The following is a 20,565-nucleotide window of genomic DNA, read 5'->3' on the forward strand; positions in this document are numbered from 1 at the left end:
TACAGTATTGACAATTTCGTCAACAAATAAAAACTAGACTAAAATGTTGGGAAGGGACTAGTGGACAAGAGATCCAGTATAAGTCATTTTAAAATTAGTTGCATGCTGAAAATAGCAGATCTCCAAGCTCACAACGCGTTGCGCTGCGACGCGTTATGGGCTTGTAGATCCGCTATTTTTAGCGAGTGAAAAGAAAAACGGCCAAAAACAACACTGTCCCAGACCAGTCACTATGAGACCGGATACCAGTCCCAGTATGGAATGGATGGACTCCAAAGTCAGGGGGAGTTGTTGTGGTCGATGTGGAAAATATGCACGGCATGATTCAGTCAGTGAAACACACAATACCAAGATCCTCACCGAGTTGCACGCACGCACAGCAGAGCACAGCACACACGCACGCACACGAAACAAAACCTGGTGATTATAGAGCTATGTTTGTGAGTGGAATGAATGGTAGGTCGCCTTAAAAGCTGCAATCCATAACTTCCTTTAACGTGAATAAAATGTTATTCTGACCAACCTGTATGGAATGGTATGTTATAACTAACAATATGGAACGGTACGTTATAACTATCAATATAACTGACCAACCTGTATGGAACGGTATGTTATAACATACTGTATGGAAACGGTATGTTATAACTAATATAACTAACACAACTGCGGTGGTTGTACTTGGCCTGCCTGTTCTTCTACCCCCCCCCCCCCCCCACCAAACCTTCAAGGCATGATCAAAACCTACAAGCCATCCAGCTCTCTTAGACCAGCTAACATACTGTAGGAACACTGTCCGAGGCTTCCCTGGACAACGCTCCACGCGTCCTGGACTCTTCTCTCCCAAACTGTGGTATAAACGCCCTCTTGCAGTCAGAACTGCAGACTTGCTCCCAATCTCTCGACTGAAGACTGCACCTCTTCAGACTCTTTTGTTGTTACCTTTTTTTGTTTAGTTCTTTTTGACAAAGGCTAGTTTACTATGCAGATATCCATTTTTTTTTTACCACAGAATGTTTATTTTATTTTATTTTAACATATTGTTTAGGTTCATTGTATCCTACTTTCTTTGAGGCACTAGATTGTTCTCTTTACACTCTACTTATGTGACCATTTACCTTGTTTGTTGGACTAGAGTTCACACTTACTCTACCTATTTGGATCTCATACTTGTAAGTCGCTCTCTGGATAAGAATCTGTAAGTTGCATTTTAGTGGTTTTTACTCAAGAGGTACCGCATGAAGCATTATTAGCTCAGCAGCGTTATTCGAAACCCTACACAACTTGTGCAAGGACACGCTGTGATTGGCCAATAGCTACTTTGAGTGGCAGTCGGAGCAAATGCTCTCGCCAGAACATGATTCACTATTCTGTCCTTATCGGGTCACAACTCCAATGGCGCTGAGTCGGCTCAATCAAACGGCAAACGGCAACTTGCTCGCTCGGTGCTGCCTGGGATCAAATCCCCACGTAGGACAAGAACGTTATGGATTGCAGTTTTGATTCCACTCCTAGATGGGTCAGCAGTGCCATTTAATCAGTGACCAGTAGTCTGCGTCCGTGACCGAACAGACCTTTACAGGTCTATAACTCTGGTTCTAGAACTGGTTCAGTTCGTAACAGTTAAATTCCCACTGGCAGATTTGACAGCGTAGATTGGGGGTCCCAGCGACAAACAGTGGTATCAAATGGGGGTCCGTGGCCTAATGCAAATCTAACTGGGGGTCCTTGAAATGAATAAAGGTTTCGAATCACTGATCCAACAGACCAAAAACCCACAACCGCCTGGTTATATTTGAACAGAGTTATTCAGGTCTGTCTCCAGTCGGTCCCAACGTCCTGATTGTAATGTCTGACCCCACCCTGCCTACTCCATGTGCATGAGTGTGTTGTTGGGGAAAAAGGTGAGGAGAGAGAGAAGCGGTAAAGGGCAGAGGTTCTCAGAGCGAGACAGACAGACAGACAGAGAGCCAACACACGGTAGGTTCTCAGAGCGAGAGAGAGAGCGAGACAGACAGACAGACAGACAGAGAGCCAACACACGGTAGCCCAAGCGGAGTCAGGTTGCATCGAGATGCCAAGCTTTGCATGAGACAACGTAGACAAAAAATCTATATTGTTTGTGGTGCGTGTGATTGTTGTTGTACACGTGTTATGAGTACGGAAAGGTTATCGGTGCTAAAACAAAATTTGGAGGGAATTTCTTTCATCGTCACTTCATGCCAGCGACGTTTACAGGAGAAGCGTAATACTATGTCGATGTTTGTAAATCGTTTGTAAATTGAGAGATGCTTTAATCAATGTGTTCATGGTTCACTTTGTCTCTCTGACTTTAGCACGGCGGGTTCTCCCAGAGGCTGCTTGCCCTGCCAGTCCTCATCCAGCCTCACTCTTTTAAGGAATCTGCAAATCAGAAAAGGGAAAAGAAAAACAAAGAAAAAAAAAGAATGACAAAAAGAAAAAAAAAGTTAGATATAGGAAATCAAGTTTAAAATCACAGCAACCCAAAAGCTATTCAGACAGATATATAGAAATGAAGGACGAAAAGCAGTTTCATTGCATTGCGTTAACCACGTGAACCCTTTAGCGCGCCCCGCTGTTCAGGGGGCGAACATTAGCAGAACTGCAAGCTCACAGCGTGGCACGATTTGAGCTTGTAGAGCGGCTAATTCCGGCAAATACTGTAGATTTGGTGGGGGGAAAATAAAATGAATATAGACCCTTGCGTCACTCCCGTCAACAAAGTAAGGTTTCAGTGGTTAAAGTATTTTTGGATGAATGATGCCATGGTATCAGCGAGGTACACGTAATCTGTTCACAACTAGGTGAAAACTGACAATATTGTTTTGTTTAGCAGTTATTGTACCATGAGCAAAAAAAAAATCAATCAATTTAACCCATTTAGGCCTGACCTCAAAATTTAAAAATAATCTTCTAAATAAATATTTTCACGATTTAAAAAAAAATAGCAGACCTATAGATCTGCTATTTTTCAATAGTCAAAAATGGGTTAATCAATTCGGCATATTCTGCTCTGGTTTATGGTCTGGCATGAAATGCACGTTATAAACGACAACCCAGTTGAACCTGTCACGACATGCTGATTAAGCACATGTTATCACAAAATGGGCTAGCATGCGCGCGGCACATCCTCCACAAAGGGGCCGCTCACACTGAGCACTACATTGTGTTTGTTATAACTGTGGTGTGAACTCTGCCATCCGCTTGACTTAGAACGATTTTTTTTAAACTATTAGCTTATTGTTGTATACAGTATAGTTCTATAGTTATAGTGCTCAGTGTGAAATGGTGAAATGAAAATGATATTTCCAACTTGAACCATGAGCTGTGGCAGAAAGCAAAATGAGCAGTTTTGTAATGTGAAAACAGTTTGACAGATCTCAGCCTATATACACGTCGAAATCAAACAACTCCTCAAAAATAAATCAGGAGAGATATATGCCTAATTTATGTTCCATCGCCAGATGATGGTGTACGCCTAAAAATAAGCAGACCTACAGCTCACAATCTGTCGCGTCCGCGACCCCGAGCCTGTATATCTGCTATTTTAGGCATTGCAATGTTGTAGTGCAACAAAGTATTAAGGGTAGCATGTCCAACAAGATTCATTTTCCTGGCCTGGGCCGCGGCACCTAGGCCGGTAATCCAGCATGGAGGCGTGCTGGTCCCGATACTTTTATTTGCTTTGCTTTGCTGAGAACTGAAATATATTTTTGGAAGTGTTTTTCAGGTGAGCGCCTTCTTGGCGTTTTATCAGCTGGGGGAGAGAAAGGCCTTGGTGGACACAGCCCCTAAATCACGCTGTAACATTGCAGACATTTTAAATGGTAAGGAATGTCGCCGAACTCAATAAGACCATAAAGCGCGTTCCACACAGATCATGCTTTCAAACACACACACACACACACACACACACACACACACACACACACACACACACGCACGCACGCACACACACGCACACGCACACGCACACGCACACGCACACAGAGGCAGCCCTCCACCACACATGCAGGACACCACAATAGAGCCTCAGACATCATGATGAGCATGTCCTGCATGTCAGAATAAACCTGATCATCTCACCATGGGAGTTTTAGTACAGCTAATTCTCACTCCTGTATTCCTTTATGGGCCTGCAGAAACACAGCCCAACACTAGCATTACCAAATGCAATGGCTTTAGTTGCAAAAAAGAAAGACTTTTGTTTAGCTGGCCCATTCATTACATGACATTTTCTGTATCCATTATTTCAAGAGACTAACCATTAAGTAAGGGTAAAAAACAACGTAACAATAAATTGTTAATGTCTACCAGCACTAATACTGAGCTATACTGTAGCATGCAACACTACTTATGAGTGGGAGCAGTCTTTTTTTTTATAGCCTACAAAAATATTTTTTTCATAATGTATATATATATATATACCGTATATTACATAATATTCAAATTACTTTTTCTGTTTGCACGATTTCACATTGCACAACAGGCATGCTTTCCTATTAGGTACAGCAAACAAGGGAAACACATTATTGTCGATCGATCGTTGATTTGATCAGTGACTTGATCGTTTCAGCATAATTATTCATACAATGAGTGAATTCAGTGGCTCATAAGACGTCGTGGACCATACAAACAATAAGCCACGTTCCACTGACCTAACATGTCAGGCTCTGCGTAGAAATCGGAGACAAAACTCCCGCTGAAAATGTGTATCTAATATTTACAGCTGTCAGTGGGCGAGCATTAAGGTTAAACTACACTATGCCTTGTCTTATCTTCTGTGACCACTAGGTGACACTGCAGTGCATATGACTTATATTCTCCAGATAAAAAGGTCCATTATCAGTTCTTCTTCTCACTTAGCGGACAGCAGGCTCGTCTCAGTGTTTTCTCACCCTGGGCAAGACCTATACGCTGAAAAGACTATCAGCGGAAGTATTGCCCAAGGAAATTACGTTGATGCTTTACAAATCAGTTTTCATTCTCCGCGAATGAAAACTGTTGTGATTGGTCGGGAAAATATCGTATCCGGGGGAAATACATTTGACGGCTGTTTCCGGAGGATACATCCGCCGATAGCTTTTCTGCCTTACGTTGTGACCAGGCTTTTCTTTTCACAGATAAGTGTACGCCTGCGACCGAGGCTAGTGTTTTCTGGGACATCGCCAAATGTTGTAATACAGTGGTTTAAAACACACCCATTTTTTTTTAACGTTTCCTAAGAAATAGCGAAAATAGCACATCTGCAAACTCACCATGTCGCTGCAGGGTGCGTCACGTTGTGAGCTTGTTATGTAGATTCGTACATTTTCACAGCTTTTGAAATGGAGCCTATAGGTTGATGAACTCATATTTGGATACCGGAAAGGAAACAGAAATTGTCTTTGGGGTCTCGACGAGCTAACAAGCTTGGGCACCTCTGTTGTAACAGCAATGCAAATTCAGGATACTAATATTAAACTCCAGCTGCAACTAACCCCACCTAATCCAACTGCCTTTCGTACAGGCCCAATGGACAGATGGGATTGGTCCATCGTTGTCGATGACAAGACAGGAAGAAGTCGGGGAATTCTGTGATCGCATTCTCTTATCGGAAATCACGTCCAGGAAAGAGAAGGATCCATTTTCTGACTCACAGGTAAAAGAAGAAAATAATCTAAGGAACAAAGAATGTTTGGGAGTTAAATGTATGTCATAGCACCTTTGGCGTTGGTTTCCAAAAAGACTTCGACGTAGGACGAGGGGACGTATCCCTCCTCGTCCTCGTTCCGGCGGACTCGCGTCCAGCCGTCTCCTTTGTCCTCCTCGATGACGTACAGCAGCTCGCCCTCCGTCACGGAGATGGTGCCTTCATTTTTACCTGGAGGCAAAGAAGGAGAGTGCGACGCGTTGTGAGCTTGTAGATCTGCTATTTTCAGCATGCAACCAAGTGTAAAAGGACTTGATCTCGTACTTGATCTCGTACTGGATCTCTTGTCCACTAGTCCCTTCCTAACATTTCAGTCTAGTTTTTTTTTGTTGACGAAATTGTCCTATATAATAATATATTTAGTCTTAGTTTTAGTCATCATAGCTTAGTTTAAATTTAGTTTCCATTCAGCTTTTGTCCGTGAAAAAAGGTAGTCGACGAACATTTTTCGTCTTAGTCGACAAAAAAAACACTGGCTAGGCCTACCTTCAAAAGGGTACAGGGCTTTACAGGTGCCAATGGTGGGTAGGGTCTCTAGGCCTACCTTCAAACGGGTACAGGGCTTTACAGGTGCCCATGGTGGGTAGGGTCTCTAGGCCTACCGTCAAACGGGTACAGGGCTTTACAGGTCCCCATGGTGGGTAGGGTCTCTAGGCCTACCTTCAAACGGGTACAGGGCTTTACAGGTCCCCATGGTGGGTAGGGTCTCTAGGCCTACCTTCAAACGGGTACAGGGCTTTACAGGTCCCCATGGTGGGTAGGGTCTCTAGGCCTACCTTCAAACGGGTACAGGGCTTTACAGGTGCCCATGGTGGGTAGGGTCTCTAGGCCTACCTTCAAACGGGTACAGGGCTTTACAGGTCCCCATGGTGGGTAGGGTCTCTAGGCCTACCTTCAAACGGGTACAGGGCTTTACAGGTGCCCATGGTGGGTAGGGTCTCTAGGCCTACCTTCAAACGGGTACAGGGCTTTACAGGTGCCCATGGTGGGTAGGGTCTCTAGGCCTACCTTCAAACGGGTACAGGGCTTTACAGGTGCCAATGGTGGGTAGGGTCTCTAGGCCTACCTTCAAACGGGTACAGGGCTTTACAGGTGCCAATGGTGGGTAGGGTCTCTTCATCGTCAAACTCGTCGTCGAACTCTGGCGTGCTGGAGGTAGGGAGGGCGGGGTTGGCGTTGACTTTCACCTGAGTCTCCGAACTCTGCTCCTCTGTGTAACTGCCATCCGGGCTGCTCAAAACACAAACAAACACCATAACAGTGTTAAAAAAAACAACAACATTTAGGAATATAATGGCGTAATCTTCTGAAAAGAAACAATAGGGATGCAACAGTTAATCGAACTAACCGATTGTGTGTGTGTGTGTGTGTGTGTGTGTGTGTGTGTGTGTGTGTGTGTGTGTGTGTGTGTGTGTGCGTGCATGTGTGCGTGCGTGTATATCCTAATCCTATACCTCTCTCTGTCCTGGGCACAGTTGTTATTGCCCACGGGCGTCGTGCTGTTGCTGTTCTGCGTCTCATAGAGTCCACTTTGTCTCCGGTGGGCGTCGCTCTTAGACGGCATCCTGCCTTCCACCTCCGCTAACCAGCCCTGAAATACAAAACACAAACGTGCATCTTAAACAACTAAGGTTGTAGCTTTTTGGCAGTCTTACTATTATGACGTTCATCCACATCATCGTTTCCCAGAGATGAAGACTATGTAAAAGCCGGTTCGGCTGTGTGATCTTCAGGGAGATAATTATGTCACCCTCAACTCATGGAGGGAGCCAAGTGTTCTCTCACGAATACGGCACAGTCCTTTCAGTTGTCCAATATCGTAGAGACTGAGATTTATACGATATTGTGATCCTAGTTTAACTTTATGCTGTAGCAAGTAACGAGCGGTCGAATTTTGCCCCCAGACTTGCCCCCAGTCCAGGTTCCAAGCAGGGAGGCATTGGGTATCATTTTAAAAGCCTTTGGTATAAATGATAAATGGTGCATTTTATATAGAGCTTTTATCCAAAGCACTTTACATAGATTGTGCATTACATTCACCCATTTCACACACGCATTCACACACCAATGTCGGAGGAAACCATGCAAGGCAGCAACATGCACATCGGGAGCAATCAGGGGTTCAGAGTCTTGCTCAACGACACTTCGACACTAACTCTGGGGGAAACCCACAGGGATCGAACCGGGAACCTTGTGCTTCCCTTCTGGCCACTCTAACGGCCACTCTACTCCTGAGCCACTGCCGCCCCATATGACTTGTATGAGCTGGTTAAAGTTAATGTAGTAGACATTTTAAATACACTCAAGTAAAGTATAGAACAGATCCTGATAAACACACAATGCGGAAGTGCAACCGAGCGCTCAATGTTAAAGCCCAGCTGCACAGGGTTTCGTCATGAATCCACGGGTCCGACTGCAGTCCTTCCTCTTACCACTAGGGCCCAGCGCTTCAACGTTGGAGTGCCTCACTGGCCCCTTGGTCTTCCCCCCCCCATCTCTCTCCCCATTTCCTGTCAGGCTACTGTCTGTCCCTCCATAAAAATATATATAAAATAAAGGCGAAAGCCACAAAAAAACATAAAAAATAAGAACTACTTGCACACTATAACAAAGTACTTGCACTTCGTTATGTCACACCACTGCCTCTTTCCCTGCAGGTTTTTTTTGTTGCCTATAAAGCCCAGCTGGCCCCAGCTCACAGGGAGAACGCAGCACATGCGTTGCGGCGGCAGTGAGCGTTCTCCTAATAAGGAAGGGCAGCCAGATGCCTTGGAACACCCTGGAGTATAGAGAGACAGAGGACGACGGCTGTTTTGAAGTCCTCGTTATTTACTGTCTCCGATAAGCCAAACAGGACTCCCCTGCCAACACAAACACATCCAGCAGAAATGAGATGCAGATGTGGGGCCAACGTGACGTGACGTTATATACTCACTTCAAACTTCTGCACTTCAAACTGGAGCTTCTCGATGTTCTGTCCGACCTCCGCTAGCCGCGGGTCCACGCTGGCGGGGTCTCCCATCTGGGGGTTCTTCTCGTACACGTCTTTCATCTTGGCCAGGGCGTCCCTATAGGAGGGGAAAAGGACCGGGAATTAAAAGTCTGTGATTTGTTGTTGTTTTTTCTCTACATTTTTATCGCACGATTTTGCAACCCAGTGTCAATTATCTAATGTAATCCTGGGCGCTACACTTCCTCTGCCAACCTGGGGGGGGCAGTGGACTGACCTCATGCTTCCTTCTATGCATGAGGAGTCCAAGCTGCTTCTTTTCACCTGACAGGGGGGAGTTTCCCTGGCCAGACGTAGCGCGTGGAAGGAACACATTATTCCGGCTAGTTCCTTTCCCCTCCATCATATCATCATAATTATCATCATATCAGGCGCCCCGGCTGGCGAGGGGGTAGTTTAGAGAGTTTAGTTTAGAGACCAGGATTACTGCATGTTTTTGTGAGGGTACCTACCCTAGGGGACACGGAGGGGGGGGACATGCAAACTCCACACAAAAAGGCCCTTTTGCTAACCCCGCCCTCAACAACAACAAAATATTCTACGTTTTGGGTCTGAGAGGCTATATCTCATCAATTGGTGGTCCGTGACTCAGATGCTGAACACATAATGGTCCTGTGATGGTAGTGTGGTACTGGTAGCTAACCCTTATGGATGTCTTATTAGGTCCAACACCATGTCATGTGATGGTACTGGTACTGGTACCATGTCATGTGATGGTACTGGTACTGGTACCATGTCATGTGATGGTACTGGTACCATGTCATGTGATGGTACTGGTACCATGTCATGTGATGGTACTGGTACTGGTATCTTACCTGGCGTCCGTCTCCTTATGGGTGTCTTTGTTCAGCTCATCTATCTTGCTCTGAAGCTTCTTTCTCCTCTGCTCTGGAGGCAGGTGACTGAAGTCCTCTGGTCCAGAACCCTGAGAGGAGACCAAAGAAAGAAAGAAAGAAAGAAATCCGACATCAGGTAACAGCGGATAAATGAAGTTCTACATGTCGTGTAGAAGTGTAGTGTAATTTAGGTGCACTATTTCCCCGACTCTTTTACCACTTCAACTCTATGCTGTATACTTACCAACTGGGTTGAGGTAGTTAAACTCTGCAAATCATTATTAAATGATTTGTATTCTATGGTTTCTTTTGTGTGTGTGTGTGTGTGTGTGTGTGTGTGTGTGTGTGTGTGTGTGCATATCTCAGAGTACACTGAAGGGCATAGGGCAGCACATCTCTAACACACAAACACACACACTTACTGAGGCTTGTACTGTATATGTTTACTACTTTACTGTATATTGAAATTGCTAACCTATTCAGCCCCAAGCCTGGACCACAGCACTCTCAGTAAATGTATAGACAAAATATTGCATATACATCCTGTCATGCAGTATTTCCAATTATGGTTAATGGATACAGTATTCGCTGTCCAACCGTTTTTCTAATAGGATGACTGTGCCTGCTTAAAAAATGAAGCTTGTCTGAGTGCGAGTGGTCTTGGCACGCCTAGCGTGGGCCTATTATATTTCCTGACGAGAAACCATCCATCTTAAAACGATGAGTCATACTGCTCAGATCTCTGTCCAAATCTTTGTTGAGCTACCAAACCTCGTACCATGTGGTTCACAATATGCTTTTGAAGAATGTCAGCGAGTCAGACGGTGGTTGTTGGGATTTCTTTTTGACTGAAAACCCCCGAAAGGCTATCGTGGAATTAAACTGTTACATGTATTTCTTGTGACGTACTGTATACTGCACTAATAGTATTAGTGAAGAAAATGTTACATGAGTTTAATTAACACTGGCTCTGAAACAGCTCTGTAGTGCTTTGGACTGGATAGGTTAGGACACCACGATTCATTTGACAGTGAAATCAAACAATATGCTGTACTGCAGATCAGGTCAGTGGTTTTCAAACTGTGGTAGCCTCTCTCTATCGATCTCATCAATCAATCAAACAAAAAACAAGTTAAACTTTTCCAAAATAGCGAAATGCCCAATCTACAAACTCCCAAAACATCCCATTATGACATGTTGTGAGTTTGTAAATTGGCAATTTTGGGGGTGCCTATATTGACATGCCCAAAATAGGGTGGCTAAAATATTTTGGATACCGTTTCTGTCTGGATTGGAAACATCATGGGGTTAGGGTTATGTTACGCCAGCCCTTCCTTCCTTCCTTCAAATAGCCGATCTACAAGCTCACAACGTGTCCATGTAGACTGGCTAGTTTGAAATTTTAACATGTTTTTCAAAATAGTAAAAAAACTGCAAATAAGTTTAAGGATAAGGGGTAAGGGGCGGCGCAAGATAGGGACCCATATGTCCACAAATAGCTAAGATAGCAGATCGACTCAAATCATGTTGCTTCGTGACGCCACGTTTCGCACTTGGCTTATGGATCTGCTATACTTTTGATGATCAAGTTCATTTACGGAAAAATATATAATTTAGGTTTCTGCCCGACAGCAACGATATTATAAACTTGAACAGTAATAATAGTAGTAGTAATAATAATAATGTAAGGACTTGTCTCACGGGCCGGCGCACCAGTGTGCCTCGACCTTAGAGTATAAATATTATAGAGACGTCACCGAGAGGAAAACATGAGGCAAAATGGACATAGTGGCCGAATCTGGTATTGCAGCTCGAGCCAGCGCTGGGCCGTTGACTATCATTGAGCACGTTCATGTTATTGGGACAATGACACGTGAACGCCATGTTTCATACGTGAACGCGCGCAAATGGCGCAATGATAGTCAACGGCCAGCGTGTTCACGATTTGGCCTCATGCGCTTTTGAGCAAGTGGATGGGAGGAGAAATCCGGTGACGTCTCTATTAATATATATAATCTAATATACCCACAGTTTGGGAACCACAGCTTTAGATTCTATAGACTTGGGGCTCCATTTTCATCACCACTAAACCCCTTATCCTTATCCCTAAACTACTTTGCCTTTTTTACTATTTTGAAAAACATTTTTGAATAGTTTAAATAGCCTCACAACAAGCTCACAACTTGTCGATGTAGATTGGCTAGTTGAACTATTCAAAAATGTTTTTTTAAATAGTTAAAAAAGGCAAAGTAGTTTAGGGATTAGGGGTTTAGCATGGAACGAAAATAGAGCCCTTGAGGTCAGGGGTCACATACAGGTAACCATGGTGACCTTACCCCGTTCACCGTGTCCCAGCATGCATCACTTCATGCAACGTATAACAGATAGCTCATCACTCGTCATGCAGTGAGTGACACATGCTCACTTACTGTCGCAATGACATGCTACGTGATAATGATAAATACATGGTGACACCATATCAGACACTGATTATTATACGTCATAAACAAATGACATTATGTAAACGTTACATATTTCATTTTTAACATCATCAGACTGATCAATAATGAGTTAAATAAAGGAGCACTTCGGCTGTTTTCAACCTTATCTTCATAATCGGGTCGTCTCATCGAAAGACGGCAGCACTTCTGTCTACTGGCTTTGCGGTGGGCTGTGGACTAGGGGTGTCCCGACCATGGTTTATAATTTGCTCCTGATCCGATTCCCATCATTTGATTTTGAGTATCTGCAGATACCGATTTTTGTCCACAGCCTCTCACTGAGACACAGAGTGAGTAGACAGAATGAAATGTTCTCACAGTGAGGACATTAGTGAGATATGAAGATAGGTTGAAAATGGTTGATGTGGTCCTTTAAAGGTTTCGTGACATTAACTTTCATTTATTTTCTTTTATGTTCCATGACCTCAATTACACCAAAAAGAAACCTGAACTTTGAACATTCAGTAGATTTTCTGTGGTGTGGGATTTTTTCTGTGTCTGTGAAGCCTTTTGAGCTGCAGTGAAAACAGTGACATCTGCTGGCAGATTCCTATGTCATATATGGGATTTGCTGACTGTGACATCACAGTCAGCAGGAAAATCAGAGCACTTGTTTGAGCCAGAAAACCCCAGACCACAGAAAATCTACTGAATGTTAAAAGTTCAGGTTTTTTGGGTGCAATTAGAAAAATTACAAAAAACTTTTTTTTAATGTCACAACCCCTTTAACTAAAACTACTGGCGAGTATGGTCAACTTATTCTTTTCATTATAGCTAACTTGGTAATGAATGAAAATGATTGATATGACTGTCTATTATGAAAAAAATATTAATAATTTTCTGTTCCTTGCAGGCTTATTGTCATTAGCAGGTTTAGACTGATTTCATTTGATATATTCATCGGTGTCACTGAAAGAGGAAAACACTAGTACTAGAGATACGGTATTAACCCATTTAGGCCTGACGTCGAAATAAAAAAAAAGTTCGCTCTGAAAGAATATATACCTATTCAAAGATTTGTGCCGCATTTTTACGATTTTTCAAAAATACCAGACCTACAAATTCATAGCGCGCCACTCGGTGGCGCGCTATGAGCTTGTAGGTCTGCTATTTTTCAATAGCTAAAGTATAACAGAATGCTTGAAACACCAAAATGGGTTAAAACCTCATGATCTACAGATTTCAGCATGCACTTTGGAAAGAACATTAGTGATCACCGGATACAGACGATTCACAGCACATTTACGCTACGATTTGAACGACCAGAACAAACACAGAGATAATGAAAAGAAGAAGATATAACTGCACTACTGTAGAAGACAGCGAGGAGAAGAAGAAGAGACGGACAGATATGACATAGAATAACTCTGATCACCTCAATGAGATTCCGGACGTGGGAATTGAGTGTGATCTGCATTTAGAGACCACAGGTTGGGGGGGGGGGGGAGAGACAACAAGACAACACCACAACACAGAAACACAAACGTAAAATAAAATAGCACAAATGAAAACAACAACAACAACAACAACATGGGTCTGAAATCCATCCTTACGGCAACAGGAGAATACATTAATAACATAATTGGAAGAAAAAAAAGCCACACACACAAAAAAAACGTTATGAACCATGTGTTAAACTGGGAACGAGGGGCGTGACATGCATGCGAACGTCATGCCGCTTCAGTCGTGCGGTTAAACGGTCATGCTTACCAGCTTGAGAGAAAGCTTCACGTGTGTTTTGGGGTACGGGGGGACAGAGTAGAGAAATGGCGCGGGGCAGGAAGGAGAGACAAAGAGAAGACACATACGTCATCATCAGAAATGTAAAGGAAGCATAACTTGGTCATTTGACGGCACACATAAAATAGTAGACATACATAGACATGGGATATTCGTTATATCAACTGAATTCAACAACTATTTCCTTTGGCAAACTTCACCATTTGACGAAAAGAGGACAGACTACGGTATGTGAGACGTGGAGGCTAAGAGAAGAAGTGTAATTTATTTTATTTGTTCCACTTTGTGCAAATCCTTTTCGAACAATTTTTAACTCGAAATGTTTTAAACCAAGTTGTTCAAAATCTAGGCACAAACCAGTGCATAATTGCGGTTAACAATATCATCAAAAATAGTCAAAGAATGGCTACATTTAACCAATAAACCCCCACCACTCTTTTCTCATTTGGTGAAGTTTACCATTTCAGCTAGAATGGGTTGAACGAATGAGAAATGGCAAACGGCGAGTTGGCCAAAAGTCCAACTCGCTAGTCTAGTGCTCAAGCATTGAAGGCAGAATAGGAAGGAGACAACAGATATGACAGGTGGATGAAGAAGTAGAGATGGAGGGTCAGAGGTGAGTGGCATTGTGTGACAGACAGGGATGGAGGTACCCCATTGCTTCTCCCCTGATCCTCTGTGTTGTTGTTGTGGCACGCAGAAGACACTAGAGGGCACTATAAGTACAGTGTGTTTCACAGTGGGCAGAGAGACTACAATGTAGACTACAATGTAGTCTGGAAGAGAAGCTGCTCTGTGGTTCAAAACCTGTGACTTACCTCGACAACAATGTCACCCGTACTGTATACAGAGCTGTGACATGTCAAAAGTCCTTGCTGCTTCCCGCAATTGAAAACCAAAAAGTTGAAAAGAAGCAATGACTGCTCATTAAATAAAAGCAAATCATGGAAAATTAGGCCGCAAACCAAATAAATTGTTAAACGAGTTTGATTTTAATATGTCAATGATACAGTCTGTTAGGATGCCATATGTTTTTTCTTTGAAACACACAATAAAAGCAGAGCAGGAGTTATATACTGTAGGACCATTCACCGCTGATAAGCAGATGATGTTATGAGATCCATTTAGGGTTTTACAGGCTAGCGCACTCAGGAGCTCTATTCACTTTGGTCCACTAATCGATTCATCCATCTGAAATGGTAAACATCCCGTGGCCCCTTCCAACCCCTCTCTAACCCCACCTCAAACTCTTTAAGATGTTCTCTCAGCGTTTCCCCCGAAGGGCAATTCAGACGTTCCTAATGCTCACATCAATGCTCGGTCCTATATGACGGGTGTCACGTGCTGAAAATAGCAGGCCTATAAGAGCTCACAACGCGCTGCGCCGTCCGTGATCTGCAGTGCATTGTGAGCTTATAGGTCGGCTATATCCGGCTATATCATGATGCGACACTGTCATACCACAAATAATGAATCTAGCTCAAAATGGTTCCAAGAATTAAGAAGAACGGCGTGTCTCACTCTCGGTTTACGTCATGCTCATCTCTACTGGGAATCTCACATGGCAATTATCTTCTAATGAGCCCATGATGTCTCAGTGCAATACTGACTTCAGTTCAATTTAGACAGAACATACCTCCACCCCCTGGCATGATGGCGTTCCATCTTATTTGGACTTATTTGTGTAAATCTTTTATGATCTCCCAGACAGACAGAGATATACAGCTATAGACAGATCACACAGGACTATGTATGGGACACCGGCAGCAGCAGCACACAGAAAGCCCTCGAGGGGTGAATTCTGTATCGAGAGCTAAACCAAATATTCAAAGTATTACAAGCGCCCCTCCTGATGTTACCAACTGGCCTGCCAGTCAAGAGGAGGAGGAGGACTGGGGGACCGGCGCAGAGTATAGTTCCACATATAATGCTACATGCACCGTTTAAAAAATCCTATTATATTCCTACGCTGAATTCACACCAGCAGCGGTATTTGGCTCACGTCATGGGGGTCAAAGCGGGGTCTGGTGGTCTGTGGAGAAGAGCGACCAGCAGCACAGTCATCCCAGCGCAGCGAGAGGCGGAGGCGCAGCAATAAGCAGAGACGCAAGGTTGAGGAACGTTCAATGGTTCCCGGCTGCACCACCAAGGCACAACATGCAGGTCTTATCACTGCAGCCAGGATGATACTGAGACACTGGAAGAGCTCACCTAACACCAGAGCTCACAGACTGGACCCAACTTATATATACTTTTAGTTGTATATTAAAAGGATTGTTGCATTAACAATTTGTAATACATTACAGATGATATAATCGCTATTGTCAACAACAGAATGTGGAGGGGTGTTGTCCATTTAGCTTAGTTTTTTGACTGCTAGTTGTGTTTTGTTTTTGCGACCAGTCGAGACAAAGCGGAAGAGCAGAGATTGCTGTTGCCTGAAGAATGCGTGTACTATATATATATATAAGCATACACACTTCACACCACTTGAGATAGACAGAAACAAGACAGCTCCATGGAAGTGCCGCAGATAATGATAACAAAGTTTTACACCATTTGGATTTAATTAAAGATTGAGCAACCGCATGGCCCGTTACCTTACCTAAAATGTATAGCAGGGGTCGGCAACCTTCTTGACACATCAAGACTCATGTTTTCATTTGTTTCATTGTTTGACAGTCAGTCAGTGTGCCAGAAACATTTACGTTTAATTATGACACCACATCAAAATATAATATTTCCAATTGATACGTCCATAAGATATACATATCAACCTTTATAACCTGTACTGTACTGTACTGTACTGTACTGTACTGTACTGTACTGTACTGTACTGTACTGTCATTAGACTCAATAACCCAGTCAGAGCAATAAACCAGTCAGAATTATCAGTTTGAATGAATGTAGAATTATGTGCAGGATGTAATTTGTAGATGTGAGTGGCCTTAATTATACTACGGTAATCTTGTTTTGAATATTGAATTTGAAAAGAAAACCACTCACACCTACAGCATCATGCCTGAGTCCCCGTGCCTATACGGTTGCCTATATAGCCCTGATGTATATGCCAGAGACAGGCATGCAGTGATCTTTCCCCTGTCTGTGTGCTGCCGGGCGGAGGGAGGGCACACTGTGGCTGTACTGGGCTTGATGAGCAGCACAGCTCTCTCTCTGAATCACCACTCAGCTCCTTTACGAGGCTGCCTCATGCTGCTTTATGCATGCACAACGTCCCTGGCAGTGCTGGGTTGGCACTGGCTCTTTTTGAGGGGGCGCTGCCTGTAATTTAATTGTGCCAGCCAAGTCTATTGATTTTAATGTTTGTTTAGGGTAATGACAACGTATAAAAGACGTCATCTGGGCTGATATAAATACTGCCCTCGCCGCGTCCCTCACTTCCTATACGTGTGTGATTTTCTTTATCTTAGGGTTAAATCGGAGATTGACTGACTCTGTCAGTGCTTTTATCCGTGCACGTATTGAATATTTTAACACCGATCACCTTTTAGGCATTTTATAAAACTGAGAAATTGAGAATCCTTGTTTTTTTTAAATCTCTTTGCTTTCTCTTCTAACCTTTTCTTTTTTTGGAGGCTGCCAATTTATTTTGGGGGGGTTATACAGAGAATCAGTTCCAGCTCTTCCTTGCTTTTGTGAATAATTGGGCCCTGACCTTGACCTTGACCCGTCATTCATGGAATAGTGCGATTAGAAATTAATCGCTGCAGGCTGCTGGTGTGAATCAGGTGTCAGGAGTTAAATGGATTTTTTCCGTGTGCGGTCCCAACCACCAGGTCCCCCGGGGGGGTGCTTGTGACACTCTGTGAATACCCCCCCCGCCTCCCTCCCTCCCCTCCCCTCCCTTCCCGTAAAGCAGCTCAGCAGCAGAGAGCGTCGTCCAGGCAGCAGCAGGTTGGTTTCGGGGGGGGGGGGACGGGGACGAAACGCGGAGGGAGAGGGCGATAAGCCGCGGAGCGGAGCTGACATGTACAGGGACGTGCACACATAAGACAACAAAGGGGGGCTTCATTCAGCCCCCTGCCCCTTTTACCCCATATGTAAAACAACTGTCCTTTCCAGACCACTAGCTAAAGGGTGCTGGGTTGCCTCCCCCGAAAATAGCTGATCTAAGAGCTTGTAGATCTGCTATTTTCCCAATTTTTGTCCAAGGGGATTTCAGCCCCTGCCCCTCTCTAACACTCTCTGCACGTCCCTGGACATGTACTGTACTGTATGTGTGGTGATGGCGGATGATGATGTCATCGTCTCTCCCTCTGATCATTTGACTGCCTGCTGTGTGTGTCACGGCCATGTGACGCGCGCGGAGCACAGTCACAGACACTAGCCTCCTTTGTGGGGAGAGAATATAAAAAGCTCTCAGTGATTCCCCCGGCCGGCCATAAAGAAAGCAATGGATGGATGGATGGGGCGACCGAGAGAGAGACACAAGCGCGTCAAAAGATAAATTGTTTGGTCAGTCTCTCTACTAGCATTGTCATTAATGAGTCTAGTGTCTGTGCTGCACATGGCCTTAACCAACCAATCACACATAGGCTCTTCATCTTCGCTCAGTCGGTCGGTCGCACACGCACGCGCACATGCACACGCACACACACACACACACAGTCACACACACACACACACGTGGACATAATGCTAGAGGACTAATTGGACTTGAAATGAGAAACCATAGCCTCACTGCAAGCTTGTATTTCTGCTGTTTTAGAACTTTTTTATTTTTAAATCATGAAAGTGTAAGAACTACCAATTTAGAAGGCACGTATAGAATATAAAATAGTGCTTAAATGATTAATAATATCAACTAATTTTGTCACAAGACAACTTTTTTAAGATTGTCATGTGGATTCGTTGATACATAAAACATGAAATAAATTATCAAGATTAGTCGATTCATCGAAAAAGCAGAAAACGAAATTATCAATAGTTGCAGCGCTAACAGATGCACACACATGCGCACACGCACACACACACACACACACACACACACACACACACACACACACACACACACACACACACACACACACACACACACACGAACGCCCACACACATCCCTCCATCCATCCATCATCACACACACACTTACAACATATTGCCTGGCCTCGAAAGCATACGTAGGTCGCCCGAGAGTCCTCTTCATGAGCTCTTTGTGATAAATGAGTGAACGAGGAGACGGCTGCTGCAACGGTCATCAGAGAGAACACACACACACACACACACACACAGCTCCAATGGTCATCAGAGAGAACACACACACACACACACACACACACACACACACACACACACACACAGCTCCAATGGTCATCAGAGAGAACACACACACACACACACACACACACACACACACACACACACACACAGCTCCATCACTCTGCACTGTATCAGTGGTTCTCAACCCCCGCCCTGTTGAAGTATTACATTTGGGGTGCGTTCTTTTCCTTTTGAGGGATCAAATTGGTCTTAAAAGTCCTTAAATTGGCACTTCACTGTCATCTGGGGACCCTGCCAAAATCACGTGGGGACCGCCATGGGGGGTCACGACCCACATGTTGAGAACCACTGGCCCAGAACAAAACCAACCGCAGTGCTATTTTACAGTAAATGCTTCTATTGTTACACCTTTCTCTCTTTCTCTCTCCTCTCCCCCCCCCCCCCCCCCCCCCAGGAGCGCGCACACACACACAGTCACACACAGTCACACATAGTCTCACAGTGAAAGCCCCAACCTCCCAAACAGTGAAAGCCCCTGGTCCCTAATAATATGGTACAGTGCACTTTGGAAGTACTGTAGGAAGGAACCAATATTATTATATATGATTTTTTGTACTAATAAAAAAATCATCTCATACCACGCTAACCAACCATGTGATCCGCCCCACTGAAACCAGTAAGAAACCAAAAGAAAAGTTTGAGTTTTAACGGCACCAGAGATATGCCCTTTAACACGTGTGTGACGTAAAAGTGGTAACTTCAGATTGTACCTAGCAGCCAGGATGTTGGCACAATGAACAAACTGTCCTTCCTCCTACGGTCTTCAAGCTAACGGTCTTTGCTGACAAGTTGTGTTTTCAACATACATTACAAAGACTTAAGGGAATGGTCTTTAAACACTTTGAATCCTATAATCCTATATCCCAATTCTGGCCACGTCATAATACGTGAACATTCAGCAAATTACTGATCTACTCATAAGTAAGCACATTATATATAGGATTTAGGTGGTTTAGCCTCAAACGTGTTATGCTGACAAGTCCTGTTTTCAAGATGTGAAGTCTTGAGGGAAAAATAAAGCATTGCATGCATGAGGACTGTTGACAAACTAGCTTGTAATGATCTATTCTGAATCTCTCTCTCTCATCCTCTGCCATGCCACTCGACATTTAGAAGCCTCAAAACTATGTTTCGTATCCAGATTGGAATCTGACAACATGTACTGTACAAGGATGTGTCCTTACATCCTTGTACAGTACATGTTGTCAGATTTTAAATTAAGTAAAAAATAAATAAAAATCCATAAATTCATGACATCAAATCTTGTTTTTTTCTCCACATTAATTTCTATGACAATCGACCGATTTTTAGGTAGAGCGGAAAACGTTTGTGTAGAACTGTTTTTACATGAATCAAAAATAGGCCAGTTGGTCATACAGGTAGGTGTGGTTAAACCCTCTGGCTCTTCATCCTGTTGAATACTATTGCCATAGAAAGTTCAAGCGGCCACAAAGGTTAGTTCTCCTAAA

At 43.8% G+C, this 20,565-nt stretch overlaps 1 protein-coding gene across 16 annotated transcripts in view; it reads right to left on the minus strand.

The window, feature by feature from the left end:
- Positions 1–992: 992 nt before the first annotated feature.
- fnbp1b (formin binding protein 1b) overlaps positions 993–20,565 on the minus strand; it is a gene marked incomplete at its 3' end in the record, with an annotated part of 101,696 nt that continues 82,123 nt past the window's right edge. For 5 of the 16 annotated variants that reach the window (XM_080755928.1, XM_080755927.1, XM_080755939.1 and 2 more), the window contains exons 11-17: positions 13,768–13,782; positions 13,433–13,468; positions 9,536–9,645; positions 8,646–8,778; positions 7,165–7,301; positions 6,777–6,943; positions 5,703–5,881 (exon numbers count right to left, since the gene is read on the minus strand). In XM_080755928.1, coding sequence (XP_080612054.1) covers positions 5,703–5,881; positions 6,777–6,943; positions 7,165–7,301; positions 8,646–8,778; positions 9,536–9,645; positions 13,433–13,468; positions 13,768–13,782 — 777 coding nt within the window. Of the gene's footprint in view, positions 2,401–4,104; positions 4,155–5,702; positions 5,882–6,776; positions 6,944–7,164; positions 7,302–8,645; positions 8,779–9,535; positions 9,646–13,432; positions 13,469–13,767; positions 13,783–20,565 lie in introns of those variants that run through there. The other 11 variants (XM_080755929.1, XM_080755938.1, XM_080755930.1 and 8 more) reach the window with 6 other exon arrangements.

This window comes from Protomyctophum bolini, assembly GCF_963924005.1.
Source record: "Protomyctophum bolini genome assembly, chromosome: 22".
NCBI classification, from domain to species: Eukaryota; Metazoa; Chordata; class Actinopteri; order Myctophiformes; family Myctophidae; genus Protomyctophum; species Protomyctophum bolini.